Here is a 21,569-nt window from a genome sequence, read left to right as displayed (position 1 = left end):
TATGTATTTAACCCAAGTATTTTGTGAAGCAACAGCTTTTAATCCCTGTTTGTTGTGTTGCAATTTATGCATTTCTGTATTTATCCCTCTATTGTCTACTAGCTGGCCCAGCCACACGTTGCTGTGGGTTTATTTTTATTTATTTATTTATTTTGCTTTTTAAAATTCTCCTGACCCCGAGAGTATCCTGGAAGCTCCTGTTTTCATTCTTCCCTGTCCTTTTAGAGCAGGGGTCAGCAACCTTTTTCAGCCGTGGGCCAGTCCACTTTCCCTCAGACCATGTGGTAGGCCAGACTATATTTTTTTTGGGGGGGGGGGGGAATGAACTAATTCCTATGCCCCACAAATAACCCTGAGATGCATTTTACATGCGAAGCTGTGGCGGACATTTTAGGTTAGGGCACTGGAGCCTTAAAGAGCATTCTCCCCCACCCTAGTCCCAAAATTACCCAGTCCCAAAATCAGGCACCCCAGCGACACAATCCCCTCAGAGCTGGTCTTACTCAGTGCGACCTCTCAGGCATGCCTCCTGCTCCGTGTTTCTTTTTTCTCGGCATGTGAAGCTGCGGCGGCCATTTTAGATGAGGGCACAGGCATTGTTGCTCTGGCCAGGTCTGATGACGTCAGCAGGCAATCCGCCTTTCTATTGGATGCTGTTGGAGTCTTCATTCCTTTTGCTGTTGAGGTATAATAGGCGCACCATTTTTTTGGCCTTTATTCTATATTTTAGGCATGACAGGTGTGGTTTTTTTAAATTTTTATGATGCCAGATCCTTCCTTGATGGTCATGTTACGCTTTGTACTAATTTGATGCGCTTTGTTCCAGCGGTTACGGAGAACATCGGTGTCCGCCGCGCACACAATGGGAACATTCATATATATATATATATATATATATATATATATATATATATATATATTTCTTGCCCAAACAGAGAGTTCTCCAGCTTTTTTTGTGGAAAGGAAGAAGATTTAGATTGCTCATAATTTATGTTGCCTTGCTCTGCACTTTTCAAGCCCTGCGCTAGCCTTGAAATCCTCTGCCGCCCTCACGCTGCGTATAGTATCTTGATTTATGGCAAGCGAATTAGCCACAAGTTGCCTGGAGTGATTTGTTTATTGATTGCAGAAGGCCTTTAATTTCAACTGTGGCATTTTTGTTGAAATATTTAATACATTGCCGTATTGACATTTTAGGAGTTAATGCATTACTAATATGGTGCTGCAGTTTGCCTGAGAGAGGAGGCAAAAAGAAGTTCCTCTCTCCGTGTTTTCTCAACGTGCTTTCATCAAATTATATTAGAGTTTGGTGACGCGATGCCTGAACATGTGCAAAAAGAGATCAAACCCAACACAGAATTGCAAAGCGACAACAACCAGCAACCTGGGATGTGCAGTATTAAAGAAATAGAAAATAGCGTATAATTCCAGCACTTTGCTGAACGTGTTCATATAATACATTTATAACTGGATCGGGAAACCTTTCTTCTCTTGAAGGCAGCGTTAGAAACTCAGGATATATAAGCTAGGTGCCAAATGGCTCCTTAAACCGGGGTTACAGTTGCTAAAACAGAATGCCTAGTTGCCATTTTTGGGACCAGACGGCTCAAAGGTCGTATTTTTGGACTTTTTTGGTTCCTGAAATTCATTCTGGTTGTGCAGATAAAATATCACGAATAGAATTCTACAGGATGTGTTGCTCGTGTGTGAAAACAGGCAAGACCCAAGGATCCCCAGGCATGCGCTTCCAGACAGTGGAGACGTCAGGCCCCATCTTGGCACCCGGGCATCTTCACTTGGTGGCCAGCAGCTGATGGCCTGGTGCAAAAAGGGGCCTGGCCAGTTTCAAATGCTGGTTGAAGGCCATGATCCCTTGGAGGTAATCTGTCTGGGATTGTATTCTGGCACTTGGTGGGACCACTCCCTTTCCTGGACCCCCTCTCCCTTCCCGGGGGCTACTAGGGGACCGACAAGTCCCTCTTGCCAGAGGTCTGAACAGATTGTTTTATAGAGAGCTTTGTCTCGGTCCCTGCAAGATTTCCCCAGCTGCATCAGGGTGGATAAAAATCAATGATTTTTAAAATTCAAATTGGATTTTTTTTAAAATTTAAATCAGATTTTTAAAATAAAATGCTTTTGGGGGGAATAATCTTTCTAAAGATAGTTTTCTATTTAAGTTATTAGAGTCCAAAGGCTATTCATCAGGAAATAAGGATTTGTTTTAAGTTTTTTGTTTTTTTTAAAAAAAAACACATTTAACAACATCAGTTAACAAACATGTAAACATATGCTATAATGTTATTGTTTTAGTTAAATAAATTGTTTAAATGGTTATTAAGGAAATGATTATTTTTCTCCTTCCAATAAAGTACAGCAGAAAAGTTGTCCAAATATAAACAGTTAACTTGCAGGTATTAAACCTCACCATAATTTCATAATTATCTGTCTATGTATTTCTAATAGTATAACCAAATCAGTAATTTTTGATATAATTGTAAAAACTACTCTGAAAATTGATTATTCCAAAATGAAACCTTCATCTAGTTGTAAATATTAAGATTATACCAGCAAGAATGAGTGTTTCTGTAAAAAAAAAAAGATTTAAATCAAGTCTTACTGACTAGTGATTTAAATCGTGATTTAAATTGATTTGATTTAAATCAAATCCACCCCTACTTGCAGGAAGCCCCTCAGGCGTATTTGCCCTAGGTGGTAGGTTTTATGTGAACTGGTATTGGTAAACCTGAATCAGAACTAATATTAAGGCTGCTTGCTGTTTTTATGTGTTACATGATTCTTTAAGGCAGGCATGTCCAACAGGTAGATCGTGATCTACTGGTAGATCACTGGACATCTGTGGTAGATCACTGGTAGATCACTGGCTTCCCCCAAAGAAGCTCAGCAGCTTCGGCTCCCCTAAAAAAAAGCTCTACATCTTTGCCCGGAAGCCCTCCAAAAGGGCTTTCCTTCCTGAAAAAAGCTTAGCCTTGACCTGAACTGCTCAAAACACGGATGGCTTTCCTTCCTAAAAAAAGCTCAACAACCTCGATCTGAACACCCCAAAAGGGGGGTAGATCACTGTCAGTTTTTAACTCTGTGAGTAGATCGCAGTCTCTTGGAAGTTGGCCACCCCTGCTTTAAGGTATTGGGGTTAGTTTTCGATGCCTGAACCTATAAACCCAGAGGAAGGGAACTGTCCACCCAAAGTGCTAATTCCTAGGAATGATGTGTGAGACAGGGATGTTTTCCCGCCTAGCGCATTTCCTTGTTTGGATCAGGTGGTGCCAGTCTTTGGAATTCCAGCTGAAATCCACAGATGAATGTAACCCACCTATATATACAAAAGCTAAATTTCTTACTGTGAACGATTAGGGTAGAAAAATACACACAAAAGAGGGGGTGGCAGTATTTTCCATTACATGGCAGCAACGATGCTCATTGAGTGACAAGGAGACAGCCACCATGCCTCAGCCTGGCCTGCCTCCCAGGGGTGTTGTGAGGATAAAACACATTATTATTATTATTATTATTATTATTATTATTATTATTAAATTTATATAATGCTGTATAACTGCAGGTCTCAGGGTGATTCACAAGACAAAATCACAATATAAAAAAAAAAACAAAATACAGAATCAAACTAAAAACGAAAACAACTCAATAACCACCCCACATCACATCTAGAAAGGGCATCGGATGTCACATAAGTGTGTCGCCTTGAGCAATTTGCAGTGGAGGCAGGCTAAGACTGCAACAATAATAAATAATACTGAGGAGTGCAGAATGATTGCCAGTGACCATGTTTCTGTTGTGTGGGAAGACCTTCCTTCCTTCCCACCTTCCTTCCCACCTTCCTTCTTCCTTTCCTTCCTTCCTTCCTTCCTTCCTTCCTTCCTTCCTTCCTTCCTTCCTCCTTTCCTTCCTTCCTCCTTTCCTTCCTTCCTTCTTCCCTTCCTTCCTTCCTCTCCTTCCTTCCTTCCTTCTTCCCTTCCTTCCTTCCTCCTTTCCTTCCTTCCTCCTTTCCTTCCTTCCTTCCTTCCTTCCTTCCTTCCTTCCTTCCTTCCTTCCTCCTTTCCTTCCTTCCTCCCTTCCTTCCTTCCTTCCTTCCTTCCTCATCTGAAATGGCACGCAGCAGGCTCGTTTCATCGCCTCCCTGTGGTTCTGCCCTGTCTTTGGAGTAATCCTTCCCTCCCAGCTGCTCCTGCCAAGCCTTTTGCTCTGCAGGTCTGAAATGTGCTTCAGAGACCAGAAGTGGTCTTTGGCCAGCTGCTCCTGCTGTTCCCTGACGGCTGTCTTTCCCTCCCCCCCCCATTCTTTGCAGAGGGCCGGATGCTGATCCAGGACCTTCCTTCCCTAGCCAGCAGAGGTCACCTGGAGAGCGCCTCTGACTTAGTCGTGGACTCCACTTACTACAGCAGCTTCTACCAGCCCTCCCTGTATCCTTACTACAACAACCTCTACAACTACTCCCAGTACCAGATGGCTGTGGCCAGCGAAACCACCCCTGGAGATATGGGGGGCCCACTGGTGGGGTCCCCTGTTAAAAACAGCCTCCGGAGCCTCCCAGCGACCTATATGTCAAGCCAGTCGGGAAACCAGTGGCAGGTATTGTATGGATTGCTTGCGCCATAGCTGTCAACTTTGCCCCTTTTTTGCGGGAAATCCCCTTATTCCAGCGCCGTTTCCCAATGCAAAAAAAAAAAAAAAAAACAAGGTTGACAGCTCTTCCCCACGGCCTTGTTTGGAGAGCGCAAAGATTGCTTTCTTAAGTTCTTTTTGGAGTCAGTAACCAAGGGGGATCTTGCAGGGGGTGCGGTTGCGGTGCATGATATGGGAAGCAGACTGGACCCATTACACAAAGTAGCTCACTTCCTGAGATAGCCGGGCGGTTATTCCACCCTGAGGAGCATTCCTCCCGCGAGCTTCAGGACGGAGTGGGGATTCGAACCCTGATCTCCCAGGTCCTGGTCTTAAGCACTGCACCACCCTGGCTTCCCAGAGGACTTCTGCTATGGGGCAGCTCTACAAATTAAGTGGGCAAATAAATATGGGGAAAGCAAAATGCCACCTAGAGAAAGATCTGAAATATTACCCTTGAAGCTTGGGTTTGTTTTATTGTGGATTGCTATTTTTGATGTGTTGCAAACCACTTGAAGGTTTTTTCTTTAAAATACAAAGCAGTGTAGAAATGAAAATGATGATGATGATGTAAAGGTAAAGGACCCCTGGATGGTTAAGTCCAGTCAAAGGTGACTATGGGGTGTGCTTTCAGGACAAGGGAGCTGGTGTCTGTCCACAGACAGCTTTCTGGGTCGTGTGGCCAGCAGGACTAAACTACTACTGGCACACGGAAACGCTGTTTACCTTCCCGCTGGAGCGGTACCTATTTATCTACTTGCTCTTTGACGTGCTTTCAAACTGCTAGGTTGGCAGGAGCAGGGACAGAGCAACGGGAGCTCACTCCGTCACAGGGATTTGAACTGCCAACCTTCCGATCGGCAAGCCCAAGAGGCTCAGTGGTTTAGACCACAGCACCAATAATAATAATAATAATAATAATAATAATAATAATAATAATAATATAGGAACATAGAAAACTGCCTTTATTCCAAGTCACACTATTTGTAGATCTATCCCAGTAGAACTTGCTCTGACTGGCAGTGGCTGTCCCAGGTTTCGTGTAGAAGGAGGGTGAAGACTTTCCCATCATCTTCTGCCTGGTCCTTTCTTAACTGGAGATGCCAGGGGTTGCTCTTAGGCCGCTTTGACGGGCAAAGCTTTCGTCGTCCTGCTGATTTATAGTCTCTTCCACACTGCGTTTTTCTCTTTCTCCAGATATGGTCTGTGTCCTTTGGGGTTTACGGTGTACTGTACTCCTTGGCGGAGTCCCCTATCTTTTGGAACCCATGGGCACATTTCTAATTTTGCGAGTGTGCTGAGGGCACTGGCCACAAACGGCTGCCATAGACTGGGCATGGCATTACACAAAATTAAAGAGAGTACGGTCATGGCTGCTTTCTCCAGCCCTCCCTTCCCTCCTCTGAGAACTTCACATTCACCATGGAAAGTCAGCTATGTCCTGATTTTAGAGATGTAAGTGTTAAATGCACAAGAACCCTGTTTTCCCCAGCGGCCGATCCTAAGGCAAAGGCTAGGCTGCCATCCTGTGCCCACCTGCCTAGGGAGCAAACCTCATTAAACACAAGAGAAACTTAATTCTCAAGTAGACACGTATCTCATTGTGCTGTAAGTATACAGTGAAATCTTAAATGAGTGCCTGGATATCGGCCCCATGCGCAGAAGGAGACATGCCTAAGGCCCTCTTGCAAAGTTTTCACATTTTGAACTTGTCATCGGGGGTGGGGATCCACCTGCACTTACTGTGTACAGTTGTACCTTGGTCCTCAGACTTAATCCATTCTGGAAGTCCATTCCAAAACCAAAGCGTTCCAAAACCAAGGCACGCTTTCCCATAGAAAGTAATGCAAAATGGATTAATCCGTTCCAGACTTTTAAAAACAAACCCTAAAGCAGCAATTTAACATGAATTTTATTATCTCTCGAGACCATTGATCCATAAAATGAAAGCAATAATCAATGTTCTGTCCTATACAATTAATAAGACAGTATTGTAGTTGATAAAAATTATTTCCTTCCTGTACCTGCACTGATGATAGTCATTGTTTGGATGGGGGGGGGGCTTTTATCCATATCTGCAGTCACACAATCAGTTAGTCAGCAGCTGAACTGGGTTCCACACAGTCACAAAAACAAATGAACCGAAAAAGCCTCAAAAACGCAGAATAAATAGCAGATTGTTCGAAAACCAAGGCGCAGCTTCTGATTGGTGCAGGTGCCCTGGAAACAATAGCCGACAGCCGCATCGGACATTCGGCTTCCGAAAAACATTTGAAAACCGGAACACTTCCGGGTTTTTGACATTTGGAAACCAAGGCTTTTGAGAGCCAAGGTACCAATGTAGTAGCATTTGCAGAAACCCATCACAGGAAAGATGAGAAACCCATCACAGGAAAGATGCATCGTGGCTGATAGGGGAAGAAAACGGAAACTGCAGGCAGTTCCAGGGGTTGCCAAAAATTAGGACAGAAGCAGGAAAAGTATGTTAAAGCTCTTTAGGATTCCAAACAACTCACCTATCAAATCATGGCTCTGATTTCAGATTGGCTAAAAACACTGGCAGAGAGCAGCCAGGCTGCCTCATTTCGCATCAACTGCTCAGAAGGGTGCCTGCACATTTTGCTTTATAACTTTCTTTCTAGGGTGGCAAGAGGCGTACATTTTTAGAAAAATGAAAGCTCAGAATATAGAGCCTTCTACCCAGGGGTGTCGGTAAAGGTCTACGTGGGCGTCATGGCCCCGATGGGTGCCGGGTTGTCAACCCTCGGTTTATATGGCTTCAGATCTCTCTGATAAGCATCCAGGGTGACTTTATATCTGAGGATCCATTTGCTACTTGTTTTTGTTTTCTTAGTTTACAAATAAATGAAGATTTGTTCAAGGTGTCATTTAAAGAAAACGCAACATGCCCCATATGCTCAGGGAAGAGGATTCACACATAAATAATTACTACAAAGTGGCCTATAAACATCTACCATATTTGTTACAATATAAAATAGATAATGTGCATCTAAGTAAGTAGCAGAGAGACAGGGAGATAGGAGATAATTTGTGTTTTTTTAAAAAAGAGTCACATTATGTCAAAATATTAAGTCAGCAGTGATATAATATTTACAGTATTGGCCTTGGTAGCTGTTGTCAAACGCCTTTCACCAAAGGTAATGAGCAGTCAGCCTGTTTGTAGGGAAAGTTTTTTATTTCTTCTTGGCTTATGGTCTACTAACTTTTCCTGTGATTACAGGGGTAGGCAACCTAAGGCCTGGGGGCCAGATGCGGCCCAATCGCCTGCTCAATCCGGCCCGCGGACGGTCTGGGAATCAGCGTGTTTTTACATGAGTAGAATATGTGATTTTATTGAAAATGCATCTCTGGGTTATTTGTGGGGCATAGGAATTCGTTTATATTTTTTTTCCAAAATATAGTCCGGCCCCCCACAAGGTCTGAGGGACAGTGAACCGGCCCCCTGCTGAAAAAGGTTGCTGACCCCTGGGTGTACTTGCCCAGTTTCCAAAAACCAAGTGGTAGGCTTAGAAATGCATCTCTTTCCAATGCTTTCTGCCCATTCAGCTGCTGTCAAAAATAGGTGCTGTGGGATAACCTCCGTGTACAGGAGCACACCCTTAGAGAAAGCACACACCTTTCAAACACATCCAACACATATTTAAAACACAGAGCTAAATTTCCCAGCACCCCAAACAAACTACAGTTCCCAGAATCCTTAAAGGGGGTGGGGAGCATATGCTTTCAATGTGTGGTGTGGATCTTCTTCACCCAGTTCTGCAGTCAGGAATCCTTTAAGTACCGCTTTTTCCGGCGTATAAGACGACCCCCAACTTTTCCAGTTAAAATATAGAGTTTGAGATATACTCGACCGCAGATTCTCCACCCGGCGTATAAGACGACCCCCGACTTTTGAGAAGATTTTCCTGGATTAAAAAGTAGTCTTATACGCCAGAATATACAGTAAGAGGCTTTAAGAGGCTTACCCAAATAGGAGTTCTGGACCCTTCTGCTGAAAGTTTATCCTTCAGGTTCAACTGTCCGGTCTCCCCTGCGGATGACCTTTATTCTTGTAGAAGCTTTAATAAGTTTCTCTCCTAGCCAAGGACAGCCGGCAAAGAAAAGGGAGTCCGAAAGGTTCTGACATTAAACCTTGAATTACTAGCTGGCTATGAATTAAGAAGCTTAATGTTTTAAATGTAACATGATAAAAAAATAAATATAAATCATCATGTTCCCTTTTGGATAGCTCTATTTCAATTTCCTTCCTGCGGCAGTGATTAGGGAGAAAATGCAAAACAACTGCCACGGAAAGCGGAAATGAAAAATTAATTGTCTGTACCGAGAGATATATTACATTGTTAATTACAAGAGGTGTTGAGCTTGTTGACCTAAACAACTTGTGTGTGAAGGATTTAAAAAAAAAAAAAACCACGCACACCGGCATCCTTTTAAGCGCTTTGGAGTGTGGTCTCTGAAAGTATTTGCCTCCCCAGTGAAGAAAATGCTTCCCTCCTCACCTCTGCCCTCATTAGAGTCCTCCGAGGGGAGTCCCCAAAAATGTCTCCATCCTCTGTCCACAATGAGGGCTGCAATGTATGAAAAGGGATATTTGCGTGACCAGAGGGGGCGCCTCCATTTCTCGGAGCTACTCTGGAGACCTCTTTACCAGATTTGTGGAAATCTAGACGGTGACTTATGGGACGCGGGTGGCGCTGTGGTCTAAGCTACAGAGCCTAGGGTTTGCCGATCAGAAGGTCAGCGGTTCGAATCCCCGCAATGACGGGGTGTGCTCCCGTTGCTCGGTCCCTGCTCCTGCCAACCTAGCAGTTTGAAAGCAAGTAAGAGTGCAAGTAGATAAATAGGTACCGCTCCGGTGGGAAGGTAAACGGTGTTTCCGTGCGCTGCTCTGGTTTTGCCAGAAGCGGCTTAGTCATGCTGGCCACATGACCCGGAAGCTGTCTGCGGACAAACGCCAGCTCCCTTGGCCTATGAGCGCCGCAACCCCAGAGTCGACTGGACCTAATGGTCAGGGATACCTTTACCTTTAGACGGCGACTTATTCCCAGTGGTTAGAGTTGCTGCAAGGCAGACATGTTCAACCAATCAACCGCGATTGACTGGTAGATCGCCAGGGTGTTCCAGGTCAACCGTGGGATTAAAAAATATTCGCATGTGTGCCCCTGATTAATTGCGCCATGCCCTGCCCCTGGCGCTATGTCCCATTGCTGCCGCCGCTCTGAGAACTTGTATTCCCTGCGTTGTGTTGGAAGGAGGGAAGATGGTGTTGGGTGGGCGTTTTTATGCATTCGCCCCCAAAAAAGCTCAGCAACTCTGGGCAGTGCTCCCCCCAAAAAGCTGAACAACTCTTGGCAACGACAATGGGTAGATGACTGCCAGTTTTATTATACTGGGAGTAGATCGTAGTCTCTGGAGAGTTGGACGTGCCTGGTGTAAGGAATATTGTCCCAGGGAAATGACGTCGTCCCCGTCCCCCCCGGAATAGGGAATCCTGATGTTTCAATTAGCCTTCACCCAGGGCTAGAATGCCCCATCGCATAGTGGCTTCTTTCCCTGAGCAGTTCCCAGAAATACTGTGCTCTCCCGTGCTTCTAGCCATAGAATAGTGGTTTTGCCTTCAAAGAATTGAGAAGGATCTTCCTTGCTTTGTCTTCTCCCCGGTATGTTCATAGAAGTTTGCCTAGAAAAAGTGGAGTAGACCAGTGGGCAGGAATCTAGAAGGACAAAGGCGAAGGAGAACGTTCAGCTGTATCTATGTCAGTGTTTTTCAACCTTTTTTGGGCAAAGGCACACTTGTTTCATGAAAAAAATCACGAGGCACACCACCATTAGAAAATGTTAAAAAATTTAACTCTGTGCCTATACTGACTATATATAAAGTAATTCTCTTGAATTTTTCAATTTTTCCCACGGCACACCAGGCAACATCTTGCGGCACACTAGTGTGCCACGGAACAGTGGTTGAAAAACACTGATCTATGTAAAGCTGTGTTTCTCAAAGTGGGCGATCCAGCCTCGGGGGGGGGGGGCACTTTGGAACCATCCAGGCAGGTGGTGGTCGCTGCAGGTGCAATTGGGGGGGGCATCAAATAAAAATAATAGGGTGTCGGAAGCATAAAAAAGAAGATTAAGACAATTTTCTGTTGCGTAATACTTATTGATGTAACATCATCATCATAATTTTATATGTACACTGCCTTTCCACAGTTAAAACAATGCTCAAGGCGGATTCCAATATGTAAAGATTTACATAATTACAAATACAGCGGTACCGCCGGTTGCGGACGGGATCCATTCAGGAGGTCTGGCCGGATCCCAGGGTTTCCGCAACCTGAGGACCGCTTCTGCGCATGCATCTGCAGCAAAACCCAGTAAAATACTTCCAGGTTTGCCACTTTCGCATCCCGAAGTTTACGTAACCAGAGGGTTACGTAAACGGACGTGCTACTGCAGGCATAGGCAAACTCGGCCCTCCAGATATTTTGGGACTGCAACTCCCATCATCCCTAGCTAACTGGACCAGTGGTCAGGGATGATGGGAGTTGTAGTCCCAAAACATCTGGCGGGCCGAGTTTGCCTATGCCTGTACTACTGTGTAGCAAAGTAGTTGTAAAAATAAATAAAACACATTAAAAACTACATAACCAAACGGAACCATTTCCACATAAAAATAAAGAAAATAACATAGAGTTAACGTTGTAGTGATTGCTTTATTTTCCAAATAAACACACGAAATGCAAGTTATAACTAATCCATGCTCAAGTCCACCCACAGGTCTTCAGAAGGTATATTTCCAGGGGAGCAATGAGTAATTGTTATTTTTTTAAAGGGGGGGGGGCAGTAGGCAGAAAAGTCCGGGAAGCTCTGATGTATAGCAAATTAAGTAAGAGAAATGGATGTGGTCAGTGTCTTACTATGAATATGCAGGTGGCCCCCTCTAGCACCAGCAAGAACTCCTGATCCTTGGCTTCCCATTTTGTGTGGGCTGGGAATTGCTGTTTCGCCCCAACCAAACCACAGCCTGAAGCCAAGACGCGTTTTCACTGCCCCCAGTCGTTTATGAGTAGAACCATCCGCGAACCCTGGTTTGGACACCATGCAAAGCCGAGGATCGCCGCTAACCATGGTTCCCTGCGAAATACGAACCTGGCCCCCATGTATTTGGGGGGGGGACTCCAAATTTAGAAAATGGGGGGGGGGAGATTGCCCTGAGCTGTTGCACACCTCTTTTCCACTAGCTGTTCACATCAGCATGGTTTCCTTAGTGTTAAACACGTTTCTATTTGTCCATGCACCCGGGGACAATCTCCGGCTCCCGGCAGCGGCCAATCCCCCCCCCCCAAGTGCGCTATCCGTGTATAAGAGGCCCCCAATTTTTTAACCTACTTTTTAAAGGGAAAAAGGTAGTCTTGCAGATGGAAAAGTACGCTAATTTTTATTTTTATGAAGTGTGCGTTTGTGTGAATAAAGAGGACAACAGAAGGCTAATTTGCCATTTGAATGCAAAGCAGGTTTTGCTTTTTAACCACCCTTGACCAGTCTAGGAAAAAAAAAGGTCTGTCCAAATTTAAGAAACTGATCCCAGTATTCAGCTATTGCGGGATTCTGTCACGAATCTAAAAATGCTCCGGGTTTGCCATGCCAACAGCATATCCTACATTGTATTTATAAGCTATAGCCTTCAAAATACAGATTTATGCTAAAAGTAACCTAATGTTTCTGACAGCTCAAGTGTGACATGAATAGAATCCATATTTCTTGGGGAAGCTAATCTAGGCTGTTTATTTTCCAATAGTGCTGATAGGGCCATATCTCTTGATGTCACGGCAGTTGAGATTCTGATGGTAACATATTGTTTGTGGGTCAGTGCTTTTGTCTTAAACAGTAGGTTGGAACAGAATAGCAAAGGTTAATTAAGTTTGTCTATCACGGGGCGGACAGATATAGATGGCGCTTGCGTTTTCCACCCTGGAATTCAAGGGAGACGGAGGGGGGGGTCACCATTTATTTATTTCCCCCCTCACGATAGAAAGGTCCGCTGGTAGGTTTCAGAATTAAAATTTGGTGGCTCCACGCAGTTCTTAGCAGTAATAATTTAACATGGTAACACAGGAAATCCCAACTTTTGAAGCTCTGAGTGACCCATGGTTTCATGGACTCTGGGGTGCCTAATTCATTTTATTTTATTTCTTTTGCTGGGGGGGGGGCGCATTCAGGGCCTGGATGCCGGTGGTGGCCGCTCCATATCCTTGTCCAAGCACATACATCATAGAATTTTAGAATTATAGAGTTGGAAGGGACCCCCGGCGATCATCTAGCCCAACCCCCTTGGACTAGGCAGCAATAGGCAGGGATGGAACCTGCAACCTTGTCAATCCAGTGACTGGCAGAGGGGACTCTTTGCATATCTCATTGGGGTCCTGGACTAGGTGGACGGGTCGGAACTTCTCTGCCCGCCTCCACACTGTGGCTCCGTAATTTTCTAGTTTTGACCAAATCGGTGAAGTCTTGCGGGGTGGGGTGGGGGAGCGGGATATGTGGAGAGGGGTCTTTCGGGCCTGCACCCTGGGTGTTAGCTACCCCTATGAGAAAGGGCACTGATTTGGGGTGGGGGAAAGCTGCCACGCATCGACTGCACCTGGCCGTGATCATCCTCCGGACTCAGTTAATGAAGAGTTGGGATTTTTCCAGACGCAGCAAAGAAGATGCCAGTCTTGCAGCCTGCCCTACGATGACAGAATGAGTGCAGGGGCCAGCAATTCTCTCCACTCCCAGCATCAGTTGCATGCTCTCTGAATAATAATAATAATAATAATTAAAAAAAATATTATGTATACCCCGCCCATCTGGCTGGGTTTCCCCAGCCACTCTGGGCGGCTCCCAACAGAATATTAATAATAAAAATTAAAAAGAGATAAGATACCGAACAATAAAAACTTCCCTATACAGGGCTGACTTCTAAAAGTCAGATCGTTGTTCATTTCCTTGACATCTGATGGGAGGGCATTCCACAGGGTGGGCGCCACCACTGAGAAGGCCCTCTGCCTGGTTCCTTGTAACTTCGCTTCTCGCAGGGAGGGAACCACCAAAAGGCCCTCAGAGCTGGACCTCAGTGTCCGGGCTGAATGATGGGGGTGGAGACGCTCCTTCAGGTATACAGGACCGAGGCCGTTTAGGGCTTTAAAGATCAGCACAAACACTTTGAATTGTGCTTGGAAGCGTACTGGGAGCCAACATAGGTCTTTCAGGATCGGTCTTATGTGGTCTCAGCGGCCACTCCCAGTCACCAGTCTAGCAGCGGCATTCTGGATTAGTTGTAGTTTCCGGGTCACCTTCAAAGGTAGCCCCAAGTAGAGCGCATTGCAGTAGTCCAAGCGGGAGATAACTAGAGCATACACCACTCTGGCGAGACAGTCTGCGGGCAGGGAGGGTCTCATCCTGCGTACCAGATGGAGCTGATAAACAGCTGCCCTGGACGCAGAATTGACCTGCGCCTCCATGGACAGCTGTGATTCCAAAATGACTCCCAGGCTGCGCACCTGGTCCTTCAGGGACACAGTTACCCCATTCAGGACCAGGGAGCCCTGGGCAACAGACACACTTCCTTTGAGAGGCATGGTGAAAGAACATGTGGCAAGACTAAGGCACACCTATTCTGTGTGCGCGCACGTGTTATAATGCCCCTGAGGGCACGCAACAAGTCCAGCTTTCCATTGGTCTCAGGTCCATCTTGGCTGTCGAACATGAACCTAGAAGAAGCGCATAACAAGGGACATTGGGAAGATCTGCACCAGCGCACAGTTACTCATTCCCTGCTCAGATCTTTTTGCCCTCTTCCCTTGCCACCACAATGAATGGTGTACTTTTTGAGACACCCACCCACCCCGTGGCACACGAGGGCAAGGATGTCCAGTGTGTTTTGGAGCTAAAAGACGCGACTCCCGTCATCTTCATTGGGCAAATGATCTTCCCGGTCCCCTTTGTAATGCAGTGCTAAGGTCAAGCATTTTTACGTCTCCCTGGTTCTTTACTGTTACTATAAAACAGGGTAGCTAAGCTCTATAAAAAGGAAACCTTGTGGCTCAGATTTACTGTGGTATATATTCTAAACAGTTTAATAAAACAAAGCCTAAAGCTTTCTAGATTTTCTCCAGTGGTTAATCCAGCACATATTGTTTGCAGAGCCTCGCCTCCGTCTGTCGGTCGTACCGTGGTTCACAGACTTGGTGTGGGTAATAAGATTATAAAACACGTCTCTTGCTAGCCAGCGACCACATACTAATAATAATAGTTGTAATAATTCATTGGGTCCTGGGATTTTAGGTGGGCTTTTTTTTAAGGAATGGGTGAGATGAGAGGAAAACAAGAAGGCTTGAAAGGAAACAGGTCATTGCCCACATCCTCTAGAGAAGGAAAACAAACCAAACCTCCTTTCAGCACCAACGGCTAGTGGGGGCCATTTAATAGATGCTAAAATTATATTGTCCTTGTCCAGTGATTATTTTTAGGGGATGCATGGTGGGGGGGGGGGAGTAAAGAGAGATCATGGCGTGGAGAGGAGGCTTGAAAAACCAAGCTGTGCAGAGAGTTATTGTGTAATGTGGCAGCATCACAACAGAGGACAGGCTATGTACATACATGGAAGGGGGGTGAACTTAAAAGGGTTGGGACTCAATTGCTTGCCGTCAAAGAGCTCAGTGGGTTCTAGTTGTTCTTCAGCTGGTGTCCTTAGTCTTTGCTAAGTGTGGACTGTGCACATCCAACTGCAAACATCAAATAGACTCTGGCATGGTTGGGCCCAGAAGCTCAATCCAAAGGCCTCAGTTTGCTTCCAACCTTTTTCGCTCACCTGTGTGGGATGTGATCCATGAGAGGCAGTCAAGTACAACATTCCTTGTAATGCTAGAGAAGACATGCGAGGGAATGTTTGGTCCAGCCACTCGAAACTTCCTGTTCCTCCTGGCTGGATCATCCTTTTGCAATTGATAGAAGGTGGGCGTGACCTCACCTGTACAGGTAACAAAAGGATGAGTCACGCAGCACTCTCTCTCTTTTTCACTCCCTTCTTCATTTGACCAGCTTTTAGCTGGGACTGCTCTGCTAACTTCTCAGCTAGCAGAAGCACTGGGATTATTCCCCCATATAGGTTAGATCCACATGTACATATTTGTAATAAAGTCTGCCTTCAGGGATCCAACTGTGAACTGATGTGAGTAAACATCTTGTATTGACTTTGAATAAGATTGTGGCGTCTTTATTCTTTTAAGAGGGATTCAAGGGAACTTACCAGGAACGTACAATTCCATCTGAGACAGACTGAATTGTATAATAGAGGCTCACACGAGCCTGCAACCAGCTGTCCGCTGTGCATGTAAGGAGGGGGGAGTGTAAACTCTGCTAAGTAAAGGAACTTGCTAGCGCAAGTTAGGAAGGATATTAATAAACAATATATCCTCTCCTGCCTCCCTGAACATTCCCACAACCAGAAGCTCTTTGTGGTGCTGTGACAACCAACCTGCTTTCTTGCCCCGTGGCCTGAACGGAATACCTTGATGTACACAGCCTCTTTTCTTTTGCCCCACAAGTAGTTCTGGTCAAGCAAGCATTGCACATTTCAGAATCACTACTACCAAAGCTTTCAAAACCTTTGAGCAGTAATAATGCTGTCATTTGACAGGGAAACATAATCAGTCCTTGGAATCAACTGCTTCGTTTTTAACCAAGTTTTCTGAATTAGTTAAAAAAAATCTCTCCACTTCAAAGTAGTTCCCGTAAATGCTAAGTGAATGGAACATGAATTTAGTTCGTTTTGGGGTAGAAGTTAAAACAATTTTTGGTTCATCTTAAGCTTCAGAATCTTTGGGCCTCTTAAGCCTAAAGATCGCAATGGTTGGGGGAATAAAGTAAAACAACTCACATTGTTCTGTGTGTATGCTTTGATCTTAGTCTTCCTAAGTATGTTTCATAAAGCAGCTTGTGACAATTCTGAATGTTGGAAATAAATGATCAAGGATCATTTGGATCAGGCATAGGCAAACTTGGCCCTCCAGGTGTTTTGGGACTACAACTCCCATCATCCCTAGCTAACAGGACCAGTGGTCAGGGATGATGGGAGTTGTAGTCCCAAAACATCTGGAGGGCCGAGTTTGGCCATGCCTGATTTGGATGAGCTTCGATTGATCCGTGAACTGAAGGTGAATCGAACTGGTTCATTCCATAGAGGGATGACCGTGAACTGGAATTAGTTCCCTTTTGGGACACCTTGAACTTGCACTAGTTCCTTTCCAAGCTCTGGGGAAAACAGCCTCTCTTTCTAGCTTGAAAGCCCTTTCAGAAAATTAGAACACCAACCCTGACGATGACTTTTTGCAGGGAGCAAATTGAGTTTTCCAGGCACAAGGGATTCTCAGACTGACAGATTCAATTACAAATTCAGTGCAAGAAAAACACAAGTGTTCCGCCTGGTGATCAAAAGATTGTGTTGGGGGGCATTAAAAGTAACTCCATTTTTTGTTCTCCTGTTTCTGATTGGCTTAACAGGCCTGTTTTCTTCTTGTTTTTCTCTAACCAGGTGAAAAGCCCAGAAAACCGCCATGGTGTGAGTTCCCAGTACAGAATGCATTCTTACTATCCTTCCAGCTCCTACTTGGGGCAGAGCGTTGGGGCTCCTGCCTGTGTCCCCCAGATTTTCACCTTTGAGGAGACCCCCTCTTTCTCTGAAACGAAAGCAAATGGTAAGCAGATCTAAGAATCCACTCAGTCTAGTGGGGGGGGGGGTTGTGTTACGACAACAAGGGCATCCCATAATCTGCCGTGTTATTTCCCCTTCCTACTGACCGGTTAAATTCCTCTTCTAATCGCGTATTTTTTAAAACAAGAAGTGGGGGGGGGCTTTTAAAAGTACATTTGTGCCTCCCCAAATGTGGCCTTGAATCTAGGCGGAGGAGACGTGCACGTTAGTAAACTGCAGGACATGCCCTGTTTTCAATCATTATTGACCACTCGTTCAAACGATATTCCACACACTGATATTGTTCCCTAAGTTCACTCATCAATCAGTGGCGGACAAGCCGGGAGATGTAATTTACTGAGCTCCAGCGGTGTTTTCCAAGCTCTGACGGAGTGTTTTTCCATAGCTGGGGGGACCTGCCGGCATGAGAAGCTCAGGTACAATTATGAAGGGTGTGAATAGAAAGACGTGGCACACTTTTTTGATGGCCCTCCTAATAGCCCTTCCTCGTTGCCAACCCATAGATCATTTCAAACAAACGCTGCGCATTTTCAGCCTGCAGCCAGACAAATCTCTTCGGTGCCGTCTGTGCGCGCTCTGCTCCCTAAAACAACACAATGCAATGCGAAGTTCACGTTCAGGTGGAAGAGCGTGGACCGCCGAACCCCGTACAAACCATTAACCAAAAGGAAAGAGTTCGAAATACGCACCGCCTCTCTCCCCCCTGCCCTCAAACTGTCGCGATGCCTCTTGCTTGTCTGCAAGGAGGATGAGAAGTATTTTAGCATGTGCAGAAACTAGCCTCTGTCTCTGCCCACCACAGGAATGTGGGCCTCGGATCGTTGCACAGAAGGGAGGGCAACCCTCAAAGTAAAAAAAAACGCTCCCCACTCTTGAGACAGGGCCAAGGCACATAGGGAGGTGCTTTATTCCGAGTCGGATCATAGGTCCATGCAGCGCAGTGTTGTCTACTCTGACTGGCAGCGGCCTTCCAAGGATATTCCTGGCACCACCTGAAACAGTTGGGGATCAAAATGGGGACTTTGCGCATACGAAGCCAATTGCTCTGCCCCAGATCTGTAGCTCTTATAATAATAATAAAAATAATAGTAATAATAATAAAAATAATAATAATGTGATAATAATTTGTTATTTATGCCCCACCCATCTGGCAGGGTTTCTCCAGCCACTTGGGGAGGCTCCCAACATACATAAAAACATAATAAAACATCAAATATTAAAAGCTTCCCTAAACAGGGCTGCCTTCAGGTATTTTCTAAATGTCAGATAGTCACTTATCTCTTTGACCTCTGGTGGGAGGATGTTCCACAGGGTGGGCGCCACCACCGAGAAGGCCCTCTGCCTGGTTCCCTGTAACCTCACTTCTCGCAGGGAGGGAACCGCCAGAAGGCCCTCGGAGCTGGACCTCAGGGTCCAGGATGGACAATGGGGGTGGAGACGCTCCTTCGGTGAGTCGTCTGACTCACGGCACGTTCTTTCCTAAAAAGTGAACTTGCCTAGCTAACTTGACTCCAGCGGATGCAGAATTCGATCTGATCCTTGGGTGCAGTGATATGAACATCACCATGATTAATGACGTTCGGGCGGAAATAAGAGCTAAGTTGCACCCGGAGGCAGCTCAGGGCAGATCTGTTGTTCCTTCATCTGTGGGGGGGGGGGAATTCGTGAAGAGGGCTTCATCTGTCATTTTTGTTTTTCTTTTGCTGATGGCCAAACCTGTCCCATTTCCCAAACCTTGTTCCCATCGCACCCTTCGTTTTAATTTTTTGCTTCTCTTGATCTTTCTATACAGTATAGCAGTGGTGGCGAACCTTTTAGAGACCGAGTGCCCAAACTGTAAACCAAAAACCACTTATTTATCACAAAGTGCCCACAAACTTGTTGAGCTTTTTTTGGGGAGCTGCCGACCAAAGTTTTGGAGCTTTTTGGGGGGGATCACACAAAAGTTGCTTTGCTTATTTTTTTTGGGGGGGTGCCCCAAAGCTGCTGAGCTTTTGGGGGGGGAAGAGAACAGAAATAAATGACAAATAATACCTTCGCTGGAATTAACATGCAGCGCCGACATCATCGTCTGCCAAAGCGGCAAAAAAAACCACACACACAGCACAATAAGGGTTAAAAAAACAAACGCTGTTATGCCCAATCAGAAACAACTACTGACGCAGCAAATTGAAAAACAGATCAATCGCCGAACACAATCTCCAGCGACTAGGAAAAAAAAAAAGTTCAAGGTTTCAACAGTGGACGCAAGCCTGGGGAAAAAACAACAACAACAGCACGGATGGACCGATGGTGCGCGTGCCAGCAGTGAGGGCTCTGCGTGCCAAATCTGGCACGCGTGCCATAGGTTCACCACCACTGCAGTATAGTAATACATTTGCCCTGCCCCCTTGGATGTGTTGGTCGGAACAGCATGGGACAGAAATACTGACCCACAAAGCAGCCGGTGTTCCAGCAAAACTACTTCAGCTATTCCTCAAGTGTTGTGGCCACGCTGGTTATTAGGCAGCAAGATTTCTTCTCTGAACGAGGGAGACGAGAGGGAGGCATGTCCTTTAAACCACAGCTAATAACCAAAGTGCACGGCGTTTTCTTCATAATTCACAAAGTCTGCTACTTGCCTCCGAATCCTGAGGTGTAACTTTCGTTTTATGGCGGCTTCGCCAGTTCATATATTAGCACCGTTAGACCTTCCGTTTCATTAATGTTGTTCTGCTGAGTTAACTGCCTGTTTACGCTCTCTCTCTCTGTGTTTGCGCTGATAGGGAGGAGATATAAGCCGCCCTCTGATTTATATTTTTCTTTTGTGAATAGCGGGAAGTTGGTGAGAAGCTTCTGATTTTCTCTTTTCCCGCAAGGTTATATACTTTGCTGTTATTATACCTTTGCAGCTTCCAAGGATGCGATGCTTTCTAATTACAGGACGATGGTGGCTCAGTCCCATTGAGTGGGGAATCTGGGGGTCCCATAGCCATGCCGGCGGTCTTTCCAACTATGGCATCTTAGAGACCGGGGGGGGGGGGGGCAAATAAAGACTTCAGAAACAAATGCTTTGGAAAATAATCTTAAAGGCTTAAATCAGAAGTCTCCAAACTAAGGCTCATTTATCCGACCCGCAGCACCCCCCACTGCCACCGCCCGCGATGCTGCCCACTTCTGGGTTGGAGGAGCACCGGAAGTAGCTTGTGCACATGTGCAAGCGTTATTTCCGGGTCGAAGGAGGCCCGTGCACATGCGCACAAGCTATTTCCGGTCATAGCTGTCAAGTTTTGGATTGGAAAATAAGGGATCAGCAGTCTCACCTATCCCGGGGACAGTCACATGTCAGTGGTGGGTGGAGCCAGAAGCAAAAGTGGGCGGAGCAGCAATGTAAACTCCAAGCGGGCTCAGAGCGGAGCAAAGAGGAGGGCAGCCAGCAAAGAGGAGGGCAGCCATGTGCTCCGCACGATGGAGCCCCATCGTCTTCTTGTCTGATCCCATCAAAACAGGACAGGAAGCAGCAGCTGCTCAAAGGCAGCCAGGCTCCGCCCACCAGCTAACCCTATTGGCCAGCTGAGGGGCTCGGCGGCAACGGACAGGGGCTGATGCAGGGGGAGGAATACACCCCCCTGTAAGCACGGGAAACGGTTCCACCTTGCTTTGAGGGCTGAGGCTTTTCTCTCCAAGTAGGCGAGGTCTTCCCACCCAGTCCCTGACCAGCAGGGGAGGAGCTGCTTCCACTAAAAGCGGGAAATTTAAGGGAAATAAAAAATAAGGGAGAGCAGCGGGAAACTGCTTAAAATAAGGGAGAATCCCGGGGAAAATGGGATACTTGACAGCACTGTTTCCAGTGCTCCTCCGACCTGGAAGTGTGCACACGTATGGGCGTGTGCTCCCCTGCCCTCCGGCCTGCCACGCGATCGGTGCTGGAGACACCGGCCCAAGGCGTGGTAAGTTTGCTGACCCCTGGCTTAAATCCTGAAAATACCTCTTTGTGTAAAGCAGTACCTGCCCCCCTCAGGTCAGTTTCCAGTTGGCTCGGCCAGTTCTTTCCCCTCTCCCAGATACAAGTGCCATCCATGGTGATGGAAAGTCTTGCAGTGAGGCTGCCATTACATGATAAAATCTGGTTCTGGGGATGACCCTTAATTTAGGGAACCTAACCAAACTTCCTTCCTTC

At 46.0% G+C, this 21,569-nt stretch overlaps 1 protein-coding gene across 1 annotated transcript in view; it reads left to right on the top strand.

Moving 5' to 3' along the window:
- Nucleotides 1-21,569, top strand: part of DMRT1 (doublesex and mab-3 related transcription factor 1) — a 59,739-nt gene that overhangs the window by 15,732 nt on the left and 22,438 nt on the right. The window contains exons 3-4 of the mRNA XM_033173758.1: nucleotides 4,322-4,605; nucleotides 17,231-17,393. Of these exons, the coding sequence (XP_033029649.1) occupies nucleotides 4,322-4,605; nucleotides 17,231-17,393 (447 nt within the window). The remainder of the gene's footprint in view (nucleotides 1-4,321; nucleotides 4,606-17,230; nucleotides 17,394-21,569) is intronic.

The sequence above is a fragment of the Lacerta agilis genome, chromosome 16 (genome assembly GCF_009819535.1).
Source record: "Lacerta agilis isolate rLacAgi1 chromosome 16, rLacAgi1.pri, whole genome shotgun sequence".
Lineage (NCBI taxonomy): Eukaryota > Metazoa > Chordata > Lepidosauria > Squamata > Lacertidae > Lacerta > Lacerta agilis.
Note: the sequence above shows the minus strand (reverse complement) of the source record. Positions and strands in the feature narration are given on the sequence as shown.